Source organism: Hippichthys cyanospilos, chromosome 10, assembly GCF_059441005.1.
Source record: "Hippichthys cyanospilos isolate Australia breed blue-spotted pipefish chromosome 10, RoL_Hcya_1.0, whole genome shotgun sequence".
NCBI classification, from domain to species: domain Eukaryota; kingdom Metazoa; phylum Chordata; class Actinopteri; order Syngnathiformes; family Syngnathidae; genus Hippichthys; species Hippichthys cyanospilos.
The window spans coordinates 11988297-12005440 of NC_142378.1; the positions used below are offsets into that span (position 1 = coordinate 11988297).

At 36.7% G+C, this 17144-nt stretch overlaps 2 protein-coding genes and 1 long non-coding RNA gene across 4 annotated transcripts; 2 read left to right on the forward strand and 1 right to left on the reverse strand.

Annotated features, from left to right (window-relative positions):
• Positions 1 to 139: 139 nt before the first annotated feature.
• LOC148417089 (uncharacterized) lies at positions 140 to 10635 on the reverse strand. The gene is made up of 2 exons (XR_015866908.1): positions 10547 to 10635; positions 140 to 395 (listed from the first exon to the last, which is right to left on the reverse strand). It is a non-coding gene; the product is annotated as an uncharacterized LOC148417089 (long non-coding RNA).
• LOC148417090 (uncharacterized) lies at positions 1467 to 7880 on the forward strand. Its single transcript, XM_088424852.1, has 5 exons — positions 1467 to 1581; positions 2960 to 3286; positions 3373 to 3519; positions 5277 to 5314; positions 5388 to 7880. Exons 1-5 carry the CDS (start codon positions 1527 to 1529, stop codon positions 5523 to 5525), a joined length of 705 nt encoding a protein of 234 aa, XP_088280978.1. The 5' UTR covers positions 1467 to 1526; the 3' UTR covers positions 5526 to 7880.
• On the forward strand, positions 8091 to 17125 carry il12rb1 (interleukin 12 receptor subunit beta 1). 2 transcript variants are annotated; one of them, XM_088424844.1, is made up of 15 exons: positions 8091 to 8303; positions 8750 to 8873; positions 9168 to 9319; positions 9826 to 9962; positions 10057 to 10096; positions 10563 to 10685; positions 10837 to 10913; positions 10980 to 11211; positions 11977 to 12105; positions 14070 to 14168; positions 14385 to 14540; positions 14643 to 14798; positions 14886 to 14961; positions 15652 to 15727; positions 16158 to 17125. In XM_088424844.1, the coding sequence occupies exons 1-15, from the start codon at positions 8192 to 8194 to the stop codon at positions 16437 to 16439; spliced, it is 1971 nt and encodes a 656-aa protein (XP_088280970.1). In that variant the 5' UTR covers positions 8091 to 8191; the 3' UTR covers positions 16440 to 17125. The 2 variants fall into 2 exon arrangements, with proteins under 2 accessions (XP_088280970.1, XP_088280971.1); XM_088424845.1 differs by having other exon boundaries at positions 11977 to 12084.
• The last annotated feature ends 19 nt before the right edge of the window (positions 17126 to 17144 follow it).

Sequence of the window (17144 nt, forward strand, 5' to 3'; positions counted from 1 at the left end):
GCTATTAATGTTTTTTTACATACTGTGCTAATTTAAAGCTATAGTGGAGTTATTTGGTGATTGCTACATGCTATGTAAACAGTTTTTATATTAAAGGGAAAAAAAAATCCTCCATTAAATATCACAAATATTAACAACATTTCCCCCCTATAGTTTATTAAGGAAATTTCGGCAAATGCTTTACAAGTATTTGGAGTAATAATGTGCTTGCATCCAAATTCCCATAATCAGTTTTCTAAGATGCATTTTGACCTTTACACACATTGTAACAAAGACAACAAAGGGGCTTCGTACTACAGCACTGGGCATTGTTTCGAAGGGGGAACAGGCAGAATGAGGATCTCTTTAACGAAGGACTTCATCAATGTCAGTGAGACCGTGGCAGTTCTGCACCACTGGGGAAGAAAACACACACACACACACACACACACAGATAAACAAGCTATTTTCACTTGCATGACCCCATTACCTCCACAGGAGAGCACAATAGGACCAAAGCGAATGCTGCCGAACTGTCGCGTACAACACAGTTCCTTGTACCTCTCGAACAACAGAATGAAACTGTTCTACTTCAAACCATTCGGAACTCTCATTACATATTTGCACCGCATATTTGTCTTCTTTCAAGCATTATTGCACAAGAAAATTAAATAAAATGGAAGAAATGCATTTTGTGTTTAAATATGCATAATATTGATGGAAATTTTTATTTTAGTTTGGAAGATTTAAAAAAAAAATGTTTAGAACACCTTTTTAAATAATTATAAAAAAGCAAATGAATTAATGAATCCATTCCGGACAAAATACTCTCACTTGGCAATATTTTAAATATTTTTTCACATTTTTAACCGTCAGGTTTTGCAGGGGGAGGCTGTGTTCATGAAAACTTCATGAGGCCCACTTTATGAAAAAAAAAAAAAAACTGCTGTTTTTGATATATAGAGTAAAAGAGGCTGCTCAAATCTTCACATGTGATCTAGAGAGAATAACAATTGCAACATTGTAGATTGTGAAACAGAAAAAAATGTCTGTTTTGCTGTCGATCTTTTTTGACCATTTTTATACAAGGTAATAGCCATTATGCTTTCATTTACACTTCTTTGCAAAATGGTGTTTGTGTTTATTGTTTTGTTGTATTGCTACTGTACTGTATATACTCATCTTATGTCAAGTGGTCATGAAAGATTTATTTTAAAAATAAAAAAACTCAAATTTTATGCCGATGGTCACATTGTGCCTCTTCTGTCTTATGATATCATCACAAACAAAATGGCTACTAGACTCACAAAGTTAATCATTCGATTCTCACTGAGCTGATATCGCAGTAGTCCAAATAATAAGCATTTCCTGAATATGGGCGCACAGGTTTTGCTCAGATAGCAGGAGGTGCTTGCGCTATACATGGTCGGCAAATCTGCATTGTAGTTCAAGTTGTAGTTCCTGTTGACACTTGACTGATAGATAAAACACATACACTTCAGATTGGTATTAATACCAGTCTGGAGTATAAAGTAAAAGATTGGGAGATGGTGACCACACCTTGGTTAGTTTTGATGATAGCAACAAACTTGAGCATCGTTGGTAAGTCATTTTATTTCTCCAAAATGTGCTACGTTGAAAAATGTCATTGTTTCGCACTTACAATTAGATGAGTGCAAACGTGTTCTCGGAATGTTTATGATGTAAATGACAGCTAGCCAAGATATGCGCCACTAAAGAAATTTCAGTGGTTGTATAAGTTTGATCTTGTAACTATTCATTTTAAAAAATCAGGTAAAAAATTGAACATTACCTGAAATTGTGTGTCAAATTAGAAAATCCTTATCATTCATTTCATGTTAAAAAGGAAGAAAAAATAGAAGTATAAGGCCATCAATGTACTTCAGTGAGCATTTTCTACATTTTGTCATGAATTCAAATTACGCTCATTGTTGGAAGCACGAATAGCGTTTAGCTATACTGAATGGGAAAGTTATTTTAGTTTCGACCTTACTGACACTTCATCATAAATTAACCAAATTTGGAGGAGATACTGATACTAAAACATACATCGTTATACATTGCACTGCGCAGCGTGGGTTTGGTTCCCACTCAGTGACTGTTAATGTGAGTGTGAATGGCTGTCTGTCTCTATTTATGCCCTGTGATTGACTCGCAACCAGTCGAGAATGCCATCTGCCTTTCACCCAAAAGCATCTGGTATAAGCTCCAGCTCCACATCACCCCAAACAGGATCTGCGGTGGAAAACATCGATAGATGGATATTACGCACAAGCAAATTTTGAACATTTTGATAGCTGCAGGATAAATGGATATACAGTAAGCGAGGACTGTCACTAATAAATCTTTTCCATTGAATCGTTGAGTAAATGACGCCCTACCCAAAAATACATGAATGTAATATATACATTTTGTACTTTTATGTAAATTAGTAACATCCTTGTAGCCGAGTTAGTGTAGTGGACCTTATGATATTACACTACATGGGGAAAAAAAGTCAGCTAACTATTTGTTAACTTGCGAGTGCTGCCTGATTTGAACACTAAATTTGAACACCAAAAGCACAGTCACCATACAGTAGATGGTTTGATAGTGTGCTTTTTGGTAGGCTCACAACTTACTCTCTTTGTGGAAATTCTATGTGCTAATATTGTTTTTTTTATTTTTTAAAGACTGACCTGACTTGGTCGATATTTTTCCCCTTCCCTAGAGTAAACACGGCGTAACCTCCATGGTGGCATGTAACTATGTTCTGTAATAGTGTCTATTCTGCAGTTAGTGGTACATTAGCACATATGAGTCATGAGTTTTAGGGCCCAACGATGAACTCTGAACTTGCTTGTGTGGGTTTTGTGTGGGTGTAGTTTTTACATGTATTTAAAGGCACTAAAAGATCGTGAAAAGTATTTGTTTTTTCAACACATGGTATCCACATTCTGTGTTTTCTGTCCGTGCACAGGCTACAGCCAAGCACAGGTCACAGGGATCCTGGGCCACAAGGTCACCCTTCACTTCACGTTTAACAGCAGCATTACAAACAGCAGCCATTTTGCAGTTTATTTCCAGGGCTACAAAAAGATTGCAGAGTATTGTCCTTGGAAAGATTGCTCAAGTGCACAAGGTTTTGATGTTTACGAAGGAAATTCTTCTGTTTTTTGCCAAATTACAAACCTCACGCAAGGTCACAGCGGAACGTACTGGTCCACATTATTCACACAAAGTGGACCGCCTGAGCAGAGTAAAAAAGTGCACTTGATCGTTCAGGAAGAGAATAAAAACAACACTGGTAAGATTTCATTCGAGTAGTAGGCATTAAAAAAAATAGACCGAGAATTACGCATCTGTGTCACAATTTTCTTTCCACTCCCACAGCTTCTCGTGAGCAACAAAACAGAAAACAAAACAAAAATCCACCCAGCATTTTTCCCAGCGCAAACATCGCTGTACTTGCTGTTTTACCTGTTGTCTTGCTGGCAGCAACATTGCCCTGGTTCATCTGGTGCTGTCTCCGAGCTAATGGTAAAGACTTTATTCACATCAGTTCTGAAACTTATGTTTTGTTTTCTTTAAAATGGTTAACTCTACAAGTGGGTGACTAAATTCTCTCTAGCCAGTGTGGCTTCAGCTCCTCCAAGCTTTACTATTTAAACTCGTCTACCTTGTTGACTAGTTGAACACACACCACCAATATATCAACCTCAGAAAATTTGTGCCGTAACCTACAACTATTTAAGTCTGTTATATTAAAGGTACACCCATCTATTTTGGTTTAAAGTGCATGTCCCCCATGAAAAGCAGATTATCTTGGGCCTATCCTAACAAAGCAATTTCACTAAGCACGGGGTGACGGATGTGCTATTATACAGTATATTTGTTTTGTTCTTTTTAAAGATAACTTCCTTTGGTGTTCATTCTCGCTCAGAAATAGAAAACCTCATTGTTTTTGTTCACACTTTTTTAAAGTTTCTGTTACACTTGGCCTTTTACCTGGCAGAACAAATCAACCACATTTCCCACTCGTGGACTGTTATCAAGCAGACAGTAAACCACATGTCCTCATTAGAAGAAAAATTTAAAACCTCACGTAGAAAGTAAAACTGTTTTTTCTTTTTTATCTCTCTTGTACAACATGCCTTTACCTCCTTAAAATAATGTTATCAACAATTTACACAATCCACACAATTGACAGAATCAACAATCAAAATGATTAAGTATTTTTTTAGTAATTGTGCTGATCCTAAATAACAACAATATACAAATATACGCTGAAAAAATGCCAAGTTGTGTTTACCTAGTTTAATTTTGTGTAAACACAACATACCATTTATTATTATTTTAAAGTGGGGGCATAGTTTACTTTTAACTAGTTGGATTCAGTTGTATTTATTTCACACAACTTCAAAATAAAAATAAATTCAATGCAACATTTTTTTCAGACAGTTTAGAAGTGACATTAGAGAAATTCTATTGTTTGCTTTGTCAGCGGTTTGAAGCAATGATAAAGTTGCATTACCGTCTACATTTTAGATTTTTACATTTTCCTGTGTTATATTTTGTTTGCAATTATCGTTCATTATTTTGGATTTTTAGCTTATTTCAAACAAAAAATGATCTGCAGGAACATAATCTGGCAACATAACACAATATTAGGGGCAATCATTTTAATGAGGGAAAACAAAAATTCTGGGTAAACAAAAACAGTGAGATTTCCAAAAATAACGCAGAATATACGTAATAATAAAGGGAAAAGAGCCGAACCGCAGTGCACTGTAAATGACTAAGTAAATCATCGATAGATTGCTTTTATTTTTTTTTACAGTTTTCTTTCAGTTAAAATTATACAGTGAGACGCTTGGAATTGCTCATTGGTAGAAATAATCTTTCAAGTGTATTTCTAGCTTCATCACCATACGTAAATAGTTGCATCTTAGTAAATTGGAATCTCAATTGGAAAGCACAATTTAATTCAGTAATTGGATTCAACAAATGAAAATCATTGCATTACATGATTTACTATTTACAGTGAAATAATTCACTATTTTATTTATTTATCAATTTGATGAGTAGAGCTAACAGGTGAGGAAAAAATAAAAGACCTAAATTTCTCTGATCTCGTGGAACTAGATTTTTACATGACAAGGAACAATTCAAAATTTGTTATCTAGAATCTAGTAAAAGTGAAAAAAGTGTTTTCATGTTTGATGAATGTGTCTAAATGCTACTTTCTTAAATTAACTTATTTCTTTGATGTACAACTTTTGTTCTATTTCATTCAGTCAAAAAAGGACAGGAAATCTTCCCGCCCCCAACACAGGTGAGAACACACTCTGTTATAGGAAATATTTCAAGCAAATATTTCATTTGAACTTATGCTCCTCTTTTCTTAGGTAGCAAGTGTGGTGTCAAACGTGCCCGAAGCCACTTTAACATACAGTGCCCTGGACTTTCCTAATAGAGAGGCCCTGCCCTTGGCAAGCAAACCAAACAATATAGAATATGTAAGGGTTTGCCACCCCTGTCATTAAAAATTAATGTACACAACTGGTTAGGAGTTAGGCACGGGAATAAGCAAAGGTTTGGAAAATTTATTGTGCATAAAAAAATGTAAATAGTAAATGCAATTTTTTCTTTTGTTGAAAATCTTATAATGAAGAAGAATTGTATGTTCTTTGTAAACCATAGTAGATTGGGATTTTATTTCATTTAAATTTAGAATTGATATGGCGTACAACCACGATCACGGTAATTCTGAGAAGAAGAGAGGATGTGTCAGCAAAGTTTTGGTTTTATTTTCTCTCATGGTGTTTGCATGACAGAATAGCGGTTGGTACGTCTTACCTCACTATCAGACCTTTGGAAAATGCTAATGAAGTTTATATGCTCTCTGTGCTCCATGGTTTCCTCCTACATTACAAACATACATACATGAGCGTGCTTTTTTGGGGGTATTTGAAGTCTATTGGTAGGAGTCTTGATAGTTCTTCTTGTCTTAGCAACCAGTGACTTACTGGCAATCAGTGTGTGCACAGTGTGGCAGGGATGTCTCGATAACTTTTTTTTTTTTTTTAATCCAAGTTCGAGTCACCTGATTTTGAGGATCTCCTGCTACAGAGCCCTGTTTCAATACCTGGGAAAAGTATTAAAGACAAAAACTACGTGCATCCAAGTTCTTTTTTTGTGCAAAAATAGGAAGGAAGGAAGGAAGGAAGGAAGGAAGGAAGGAAGGAAGGAAGGAAGGAAGGAAGGAAGGAAGGAAGTTTGTCCTCCTCATAACATTCTAAGCGCCGTGCGAGAGACATGGTTTTGCGTTTTTTGTTTCATTCAACGTTAAACTCAGTGTTAAATGACCAGACACAGTGACACCATGAAACACCAAATTTTCAGATCAACAATGACATGAGCTATTAGCTAAGCATCTCTCTTCAACTAATCGCTTTGAAGCTAATCAGCCTCCATTGCGACCGTTTACTTTTTTGCTTTCACACACCCCTTTTCCGATGGTTCTTTCAACTACCTGTTACGTTGATTTTCAGATCACGTTGCCTCAGCAATTCGCTTCATGGCAACTGTGCCCAGAGAGTTACCAGGCTAAATGTGGACATCCCGAGATCCCTAGAATATTTCATCTAGAAAGTTCAGTCTGGAGAGAGGACGGGGGTAATAAACTCCCCATACGCCAGTGCATCTCCATTTTTTTAAAGTGCCCCCTGGGTAAGAGAAAACCTTTCGCGCCCCCACACTCCGTGGTGACTATGAATAAGATTATGATGAATAAAAATTACATAAGTATACCTAATACTACATCTGTTTTTAATATTATCAAAAGAAAAAGCAATATAAATCAACTTTCAACTACTAATCTACTTTTTTTTTTACAGTGTTTACACAGTTTACAGGTTAGTCAAAAAGTGAAAAATAAAAGTGCATTACAGTGGCTGAAATAAAAATAAAACATAAAAAATGATACCAATCCTTATTTTATTGCAATAATCCATGCCCAACTCCTGAAATCACCTGGAAAAAAAATCACTCTTATGATGCAAACACGACGTTTATCTGTGCTCATTCTCAACCCTGACACATCCGATTCACTGTAATGGACAAATTAAAAGGTCAATGTGTACTCAGCCTCACAAGTCACGTTGCAACAAATAACTCTCTTTGCATCATCTTAACAGACACTGCTCTCTAGTGGTTGTCAAGTCAAGCACAGCTCTGTGATGTCCCAACATCACATCGACGCTTTCCTTCATCCCCAGTGCCAAAGTGAGAGCATTGGAGGTCATTTACAAAAAAATATTATCTTTCAGACGAAACATTAAGGAAGCTGCATACAGTCAAGAAATATAAACATCATACCTTACTTTTTACTTCCTTCATATCCCCACAATAACACCGGTTTATCTTAAGCAAATAGGTAGTATCAACCCTTTACGTTTATTTATTGTTTAGGGTTAGGGTTAGTATTTTGGTTTCTCACACATACATATTTAACACATCATTTATCACATCTCACACATGCATATTTAACACATATGAGTTTTTGAGTCTTTTGGCAATACCTGTGTACTTTTACAAAATCCTATGAAAGGTTTTATTCATGCTTATTATTAACAGAAGAAATTATTCAAAATACCATATTATTTGCATTAGTATTTACTTGGTATTGATCAATACCAAAATCTCACCTATGGCAACTTGCTATGAAGCTTCATACATTGACTCCATTGAAATAACTTTTTTGACAAGTGGTGTCACTGTTGTGCTGACTGATTTGGTACCCTACACTGACAATTATTGTAATACATATTTCCGATTGTTGAGCTTTTACGGCAATCAGGTTGTCGAAAAACTGAAATCAAGAAGTCGAATATTCCTACTCTCCCATTGTTTCTCTGTCTTCAAAATACTGAAATAAAAACAAAGAAATCAAGTGTCTTGTGTCTCCTTGTGCGTCTGGAAACATGCTTGCATGTGTGCTGTCACAAACACACAGAGTATATTTTGTCATGGAAGCCGTCAACACACTAAACCTTTGTGATCTTTATGTGAATGTGTTGATCTGTTGACACCTGTGGTTTTCTGCTGCACCTCTTAGAACCTCACAGACCTGAAACCTGTGACATTTCTGAGAAACAGATCTGGGTTATGTGAAGGCAGGTTAAATGAAACTCCTCGCTCCCTCACACACATGCACACAGGAGCTATCTTGTGCCAATTCGAATTTATGGAAACTTTGGCCTGGAATTCACCACTCCGATACCTTTCCATGTTGCTTATATTCACTGCAAGTTCCAGCAAAGGTAAATGAACTTGAATGTCAAAGCTATTTATTTATATGATTTTGAATATGATATGTCACTTTATTCATGTTCATTTAGAAACATAACCCTTGAAGGATGCATGTTAGGATTCTTATCCGATAGAGTATACAGACTTTTCAAGATACTTTTTTGAATGTAGTATATTGTAGAACAGTTCTTTTATTTTAGTAGATCCAGTGAAAAAAAATACCTTCCATAAAGTCATTAAACACACCTGTTTGTACATTGCCAAAAAAGCCTTTTGGCATAATGTCATGTTTTCCATATGTTTGGACCTAATCACAAACACGAAAGTTCATTTACTTTGTAGTGTGCAACTTTTACTGCCTTAATGCCACAGTATTCTAAAGCTGAACTTGATCAATCCTTCTAACTTTGTGAGAACCAAATTAGCTGATCATGAAATCATTTGTTTGACCAAAAAGGGTCAGAATGTGAGGCACCTTCCACTCCTCAGTGCTTCAGAAGAAATAACGAGTTGACTGTTTACAACTGTGAATGGACCATGAATACGACACACAGAAATGTGACATTCACCCTCCACTTTAGGTGAGAACTCAAGTAGGAATTCAAGATATGCAAATGTTGACTGTTGTTTGATGTGAGGAGTGACCTAAAATGAAAGCACCTGAAAATAGCATGCTATCAATAATTCAATTGCCAGAGAATTAGGATGCTTCGGATGTTATCGTTACTGTTGGGCTACACTGACTAAATCTCTTGCTGCATGCACATATAGCTTGTTGCAGTTCTCAATGTCGTAGCTTTTACTTTTTAAGTTCATCCATTTTGTCTTATCCTGAGAACATGAGTTGCTTCCTGCCTGCATCTTGAAAATTCTAGGGACTTAACATTTGATGGCATTCAAGAGACCAGTGCTGAAATCAATGAAGAGGAGCTGATTAAATATAAGCCTGTCGACATGTGGGTGGAAGCTCACATCGGAGACTCCGTGTGCGCGTCAACCAAAACATCTGTTACACTCAGTGAAACAGGTGAGAACAATCCATTTCAGGTTGGTATGTCTCAAAATTAAGGACAATCAGTCCCTGAAGTGGACACATTGGCTGTGGAATGCATTCTTTGTAAGGAGGAGCTTGTTAGCACAGAAGCAGCTCAAGTTTGTTAGCACAGAAGCAGCTCAAGTTTAGCCTACCACATAAATGCAAAGCACCCAGCTGCAACTGCAGCCCCAGGTAATGACAGCAATAAATGCTAATGTAGCAAGCTATAATAAACCTCTTTGTTAAACGACACCTGAGAAAAATGGCACTTTATGACACTTCTTAGTTGGGCTACCATCCAAAGCAATGTTATTTGTTGTATGTTATTAAAAGTGTCAATGGTATAGCAAGAAAAAAAACTGTTACAAACACATGCCAAAGAAAAATACATATTTGCAACAACAAAAACAGTTAAAGGGCAAGAAATGGTGAAGTGACACTACCTTGCTTTGTTGTGATAATTATTTTAAACGTTAAATTTTGCTCCTCGTCAACAGTTAAATTTGAAGCGCCACATGACATTTCAATGGCCTGGTTTCAAAACCACCTCAACCTGACCTGGAACGCAACAGAGAAATACCCGGCTTTGGCTGAGGTCTGGTTTCGAACTGATGAAACAAGGCCATGGGAAAAGGTTGTTGTTTTTGACAAATCCTGTGTCCAGTTTGTGTTTTTTTTTTTTTTTTTTTTTTTAAATACCACTTCATTATTTTTTGTTCCCTTTACAGAGAGTGAACACCACAGGGTTCGTGCACACTAAGATGGCATGTGAGTATTTTGGAAAGCTGAATAAACTGCACTTACTTTTTACCTCCTTGGTAAACAAAGATAATATTTTTTGCAAACATGTTGATACAAAATAATCATAGATGTGTATGATTAATATTCAGACTATTAGGAAGGTATATTCAAAACCTCAGTATTCATCATCTTAAGTAGTACCACAGAAGTAATGGGAAAATGAAGCCTCATGAACCACTTTTGATATTATTTTGGTCCTCTAGAGTCTAGACGGCACTCTTGGTTTTTAAGATGCAGTGTAAAAGTCATGCATGTCCATTGCACTAGCCTTTATCTTGAAACCAGGAGCCCCATCGAGAGGAGTAAAAATATATATACATATCACAAGTGGTTCATGAGGCTTCAATTTCCCATCAGTATTCCTCTGTGTTTGTGTTATGGGGAGTTTGAGGTACGTTTATTGCTTCATGGCTTTACCGTATCTCCCAAGTAGATCAGTTCACTGTTGAGGCCCTGCAGAAGCATACATCCTACCAGGTTAGGCTCAGACATCGAACCAAAACGACCAGCAACCCGCTGTGGAGTGAATGGTCTCCAATTGTGATTGTTCCTGCAGGTAAGATCAGAATATCACTTCATCTGCACTATTAATACAATTGTTACATTCAGTTCAAAGAGGTTCACTATATCAGACGCTGACTGTAGAATTATTTTGTCAATTTCAAAGACGAATAGACTGCTGACTGCCATTTGGTTTTCCACTGCAGAGCTTCAAGACAAGCTGGAGGTTAATGCGACATTGGAAGTATTAGAAGGTACGCGGAAGGTCACGCTCGTATGGGAGGTAAGCCAAAATTTGGACGATTAACACATTATGTGTCCTTAAGTGTAACTGAGCTGCAATGTTTAGCCAGTTCACCATTCAGCAGCAGTTCCCACAGTGACGTACATCTTAAAGGACAAACAGACCTCCGGAGGTTGTCACTGTAAGAAGAAGAAGACCCATTCCACCAACAGGACTGACTACACAAGCTATGTTTCCTACGCTCCGATCAACTTTTCTGTCATTGCTGAAAACGCAGCTGGCTCTTCTCCTGCAGCCATCATACACATACCAGCAGAACCTGCTCACAATTTAAAACGTACGATTTACAAAGCCAACCTGAAATTGAGAACCGTGTATACTCTTTAGACAAAGGTATTGGAACATGTAGCAATTATCCCTACAAGAAGTGAAAAACAGATCATTCAAATGTTCATCCAGGAGAACATTTGTGATCTGATTTATGCCTCTGCTCATGAGCTCTGTTCGAGTTCATCCCAAAGGTATTCGGTTGTGGTTAGGGTTGTCCTTCTTCCACTGTTCAATAGGACACAGTTGGGAATAGGTGAAGGGGAAATTCCAAGTGTTGAGACGTTCACGAATGAACCAACGGCTCTTCACTGTGAATGATGGGACTTTGTAAAGAGCATTCATCATACCCCATCCGGCCATTCACCACCTACGCCCCATCCATACATATTAACATCTGCAGAGTGCATTATTTTAGTATATAAAAAGTCATACTGGGAAGGAGTGCAGAGAGAAGGGCGGGAGGGGCACAGGTGGAGCGGAAAAATGCCAGTGGGGTTGAGTGGATGTGAGGGCACTGGCTACAGGCTCGATTTGAAATATGTGTTTGAAAAGTAATGAATTAAAAACAAAAGAGCCATTTTTGGAATGGCTATTTTTAGTAAACAGTTCTTGAATGAACGTCTTTAAAGAGCAAAACAACTCCCATCACTATAATATTTGCCCAACTAATCTAATTTATTTAGCGATATGTCCCAATACTTTTGACCATAGAGTACATGATATCTTGAAATTAGTGTAGTATTGCATAAGATTTGTTGTCTATGTTTTTCAGCTTGTAATAAAACATTATTGGATGAAACATTGAATGAGACCAACTGCCTTGAGTGGTACAAGCCTCAAGATGGAGACTTGAGGCTTGTGGCAAGGAAGACTAAAAGAGGTCTGCACCTTTTTGGAAAAAGTAAGATGCTGTTAAAGACAGTGAATCACAAAGGGCTGAAAAAGACACAAAAGCAGAAATAAACCGTTCCTACATGTCGGTGCTTCTGAACTTTTTTGCACGACTTTTTGTTTAATGAGCGGCTCCCTTTAAAGTGACAATATGTACGTTTTAGACCGTTGTTTTCATTAAAAATGAATAAATTACAATTAGTATACATTTCAAAAACTTCCAAATAAATGGGTTCTTAATGACCAACAGTACGTTATAAACATAATCGTACATGTAGTTATCATTAAATTATGTTACATGGGGGGTGGCACTCATCCGGATGTTGCCATGTCTGTTATAGCTACCGGAGAAGGAGTGTGTATTTCTGCATTTACCGTAATGCCTCTAAAGCTTCCACGGATGCAAGAGAAGAATTACGTATAATCCCTTTAAAGACCTATTAGGCCTAGTAATGACTAATTAACGACTTCTAGCGCATTGCAAAGACCTGTCATGTATTTACATATCTGATGTCTCCATTTATTATGTTTGTAAATGTGTAATCTAAATAATGCAGGGTTAACCCCTCAAAGTATGACCAATGTGTTTGAAGAAAATACTAATTTAATGAAAAAACAACAACAACAAACAAAACAAACAACAACAACATCAACTACAACCACAAAAGTAACAAACCAAAAATGCCCAAATAAACGTCATACTATCAACCTAAGAACCACATGAAAGACCCACAAGGACAACAAGGAACTGGAATTGCTATTAGAAACATTGACACTTGGACACGTAGACGATGACATGACAAGAACTGAAAGGAGACAGGAACTTAAATATGCTCAAAACCAATGAAACAATACAAAATACCTGGACAGGAAACAATTCACACAGGGAGCTGATTGGTTAACAAAAGGGGGCAGGCTAACACAAACACAGATGACCGCAATCAAACTGACGAGACACACACACAAGGGGAATAGAAACATGAACAAAAGACCAAACAACTCAGAATGTGTAAAACCAAAAGCCCAACAAAAACCCACAACAGAAAGGAACAAAAAATGCAGACAATAACCAAAACACAAACAAAACAGAACACAACAATTAAAGTATCTAAAGAAATAACTATAGTTAAATTGAACATAGTGAAATGCATTATGGAGTATTCAAATTAACACTCATGTTTTAGTTTCATTTTCACGTTTATAGTGTTTTCACGATGCAAGCGGGTACAGTCACTATTTTGAGTTTGCATCCAGTAAAAAAAACAACAATATTTAATTACCAGTATGTATATAGCTTCAATATTTGTAAAAAAAAAAATGGACCACAGGGTGCATTTTTTACAGCGGATTGTGTGACTGCAGAGCGAACCCAAATTCAATTGTTATATTTATGTGCATTATACAGTAAATGTTGAGTTCTACCATTTTAACATAGTAGTTAAATGTCTAGTAAGACTGCCTTTATTTTAGATTTGTTTAAAAAAAAAAGGAATTTTGTTAAGCCTCAAAAGACTGTATTAAAAAAAAGAAACAAGTACAGTAGCAAATATGTTTTGAAATCCAAAGGACTCATTATTTTCTTAATGAAATAATTAAAAGTAAAAATGACTGTCTTTTTTATTTTTAATGAAAACAAACGTTGCTCTTCAACATCAGTATTGAAAACACACTTCCAATTAAGTGGCAAAACCTGGTGTCATTTTTGTGTTAAGCAGCTTGGTTGGTATCTGCAAAGAAAGTACAAAAGACCACAAAGTAACTTGATAGTAACGTGTAATCCAACAAAATTATCAAAATTATTCAACGAAGTAACTTTTTCAAGGTAAATGTGGCAACAATGCTTTAACTGTAAACTACACCACAACGAAAAGATTGAACACTTTTCACCAACTCGGTATCCTTGGAGTCTGTTTACCTGCCTTTGCAGTAGTTATTACTGTATAATACATCTCACAGTTTGCCTTTTTGTTGTAGGTCTTGAGGACAACGTGCGTTACATTTACTTTAAGCACCAGTGCATCAACGAGAGACCAAAGACAGTTCAAATGTGCCTCTATTATAAAAAAGAAAACGGTAGGTCCAGTTGCGTTCGATTTAATGCCCTGAAAATGTTTTCCTAAAAGCGAAGTTTGAAAATTTACACTCCAAAATACTTTCATTTGAAACAATTGCAGGGATTTGTGTATTCTTTGTGGTTTTCCTCTATTGCTGTCCTTTGTCATGTTAATTGTTTTTTGTTTTGTCATCCTGTGCATTGTTTTTCATTTAAAACTGTCATCGTCACTTCAGTTCCAAAAATAGCTCCCCGGGACTTTTTTGCCTTCAATGAAACACATAATTCGATCAGCCTGTCTTGGAAAGCCATTCCCTTAGAAGAAAGGCGAGGTTTCCTCACACACTACAATGTGTGCAGTGTGCAAATAAGTTTTCGGGATGAGCACTATCGTGAGTACTTGAGTGACATGACGCTCGCTTCGGAGTTTTCAAATTCCTTTAGTGGTTCAACGCACACTGATTTTTCTTTTCCCTGACCTCCATTTATTTCAGAATGTCACAGTGTAGCAGCGTCCTTGTCAGAATACCGTTTGGAAAATTTGACACCAATTACGAAATACAACATTACTGTGGCTGGAGTGACAAGAGCTGGAGAAGGCCCAAAGGTGGCAGTAACTCTCAAAACACAGCCAATAAACCAGATGAAAGGTATTGGACCATGCATGCACAAGCCATAATAGACTCATTTTCTAATATAGTTTATTTATTATTATTTTTTTTTTACCTCACCAATAGGATGGTTGAAACTTGGGGTGGTTATGGCATTCCTTTTCATCCTTCTAATGGTGGGCTCCTCGTGTATCTGGAAAAGGTGGGCAAGTCTTTCTTTACTTCGTAAATTTTAAAGCAAAAGAACTTATGACACATAACAACCAGTGATGAAAGCTTTAAAGACCAATTGTCAGGAATTGAAACTGTCATTGGGAAGCATGCTAAAAGAGTTGTTATTTTGCAAGCATGTCTGCTTTACAGTTGAGATGTTTCACCATAGGCTCCAGCTCTCTTGCACGGATCATTCAGTAAAAGGTTTTTGTCCAAAAAAATACTCAAGTAAAGTACAGCTCCCTTTTTTTTATAAAATTATACTTAAGAAGTACAGAAAGAAAATATTCATAAAGTGACCTGACTACTGTCAGATTTGGGGTGTGTATTTGATCTTGGGCCCACACCCCAAATCTGTTTTTGATTCTGAATTGTTCTCAGTGATAAAGTTCCTAATTGAATGGGTTTACTTCATCTCATTTGTTGATATGAAAAGGGACAATGCACATTAATCAACATTATATTATGTAAATGTGGCCAAGTTAGCTAAGTTAAGCTAATTTTCATCAACAGTCTCTTGGGCAGATGTTAAACGCCAGTTTAAAATGAAAATCTAAGCAAGAAACATTCAACTCGTATTTTTTTTCAAAAATACACAATAATTTTACTCGAAAACAATATTTTACGATACACTATTAGTGAGCATAAAATCACTAACATTACATTTGCTTGTATTTAGAATGGAAAAGAAGATACTTCCTCCCCTACCAAAGCCCCCTATTTTGGATTTTACCTCTCGCCCAGCAGTGAATACGGTAAATCTTATGCATGGCTCTATTTTTGAAATGTTTATTTTATTTTCATTTTCCATCCAACCTTTGCAACGATGATGAGTATAAAACAAAAAGGGATTTGAAAAACACCTAAGTGCATGTGACTTACTTTGTGACATTTCTAAACGACTCATTTCAAAAGTGAAAAAGAAGAAAGCAGTTACAGCGTGTTGTTTTTTTTTGTGGACATATTTCAGGGAGGCGGACAAAGGTAAGAAAGTCCCTGCTGTTGCTGAAAGATGATGTGAGACAACTGCCAATTTTGGTTTTGATTTAACAAGAAGAACAATGAACATGCATTCTGTTAACATTACTTCTGGGTTGTGATATGACAAACTTTTACAAGGGAGAAAATGATGCTAAATTTGCTGGCCCCTGGTATATAATCCTCTGGTAATCTGACCAATAACAGGAAATGCTGGTGCAGGACGAGGTGGTGCATGTTGTGGCACTAGAGCAGTTGCATCCAAAGGGCCACACCGGAGATGAAGAAGCGGAGGAGACCACCATGCCATTGAGTTTTGAAAAGACAACAAGGTTATATGACAGGAGCTGGGAGGATGATCTGAGCCCTTCTATTCAATTTACACTGAGGAGATCCAACGTGGAAGAAATGCCAGATATGGAACAAGAAGATATGCTTGCTTTGCTGCTATATAGAAAAGGATTGGTCTTTGATATGAAGACAGACTAGTTAAGATTTGTCCTTTTGGCTGTTTGAGATCATGTTTATTATATCCATGATGGTTTAATCAGAGTTTACTTGCCCTTACTGTATGTGTAACACCACCTCTTTTTCCAACTTGACAACACCCCAAAATATGTCATCATTAGGGAAATATAGCCCAAATGTACTACATATTTAGAATGAATCATTTTTGTTTACAAGGGACTCCATTATGTTTCAGCTACTTTATTGGGCATGTAGACTCTGCACAGTGCCATAGTTGCAGGCCTGGCAACCACGAGTTTGCCAACATCATGATATCAGAGGCATGGGTGTCAACTTTTAACCTAATCTTTGGTGAGACATTGGCCAGTTAGTGGGGGGTGGTTGACAGGTACTTGAAAGAGATTTCAAGGGCCTGTCTCAATGTGCTCACACAATGATGTAACAAATTACAGTGCACCCCATCACACAAATTGTGGCCTCCCAAGGACATACCAATTGGTCCAATTAAACTCTACAGGGATAGACCTGTGTAAAAACGGACCCTATTTCTGATTTATTCATTGTTATTTTGAAATTCTTGCAATTCAGTATGTATTTTGAACTACAGTTGTGAATGACAAATTGATCTAAACCTCTGAATTATTTGTTTATAATAGAAATACACAACAACCCAGGACAGGATTACATATAAAACTGTACGTTAACCTTTTTTGTTTTGTTTGTGTG

What these genes read in the sequence shown, in the direction of transcription:
- LOC148417090 (XM_088424852.1), top strand. Translation starts at nt 1,527, where the DNA reads ATGGTGACCACACCTTGGTTAGTTTTGATGATAGCAACAAACTTGAGC. An exon ending in AGAGAATAAAAACAACACTG is followed by an intron (nt 3,287 to 3,372) that starts GTAAGATTTCAT and finishes CCACTCCCACAG; the next exon opens with CTTCTCGTGAGCAACAAAAC. An exon ending in GTGCTGTCTCCGAGCTAATG is followed by an intron (nt 3,520 to 5,276) that starts GTAAAGACTTTA and finishes TATTTCATTCAG; the next exon opens with TCAAAAAAGGACAGGAAATC.
- il12rb1 (XM_088424844.1), top strand. Translation starts at nt 8,192, where the DNA reads ATGCACACAGGAGCTATCTTGTGCCAATTCGAATTTATGGAAACTTTG. An exon ending in TGTTACACTCAGTGAAACAG is followed by an intron (nt 9,320 to 9,825) that starts GTGAGAACAATC and finishes CCTCGTCAACAG; the next exon opens with TTAAATTTGAAGCGCCACAT. An exon ending in TCTGCACCTTTTTGGAAAAA is followed by an intron (nt 12,106 to 14,069) that starts GTAAGATGCTGT and finishes TTTTTGTTGTAG; the next exon opens with GTCTTGAGGACAACGTGCGT.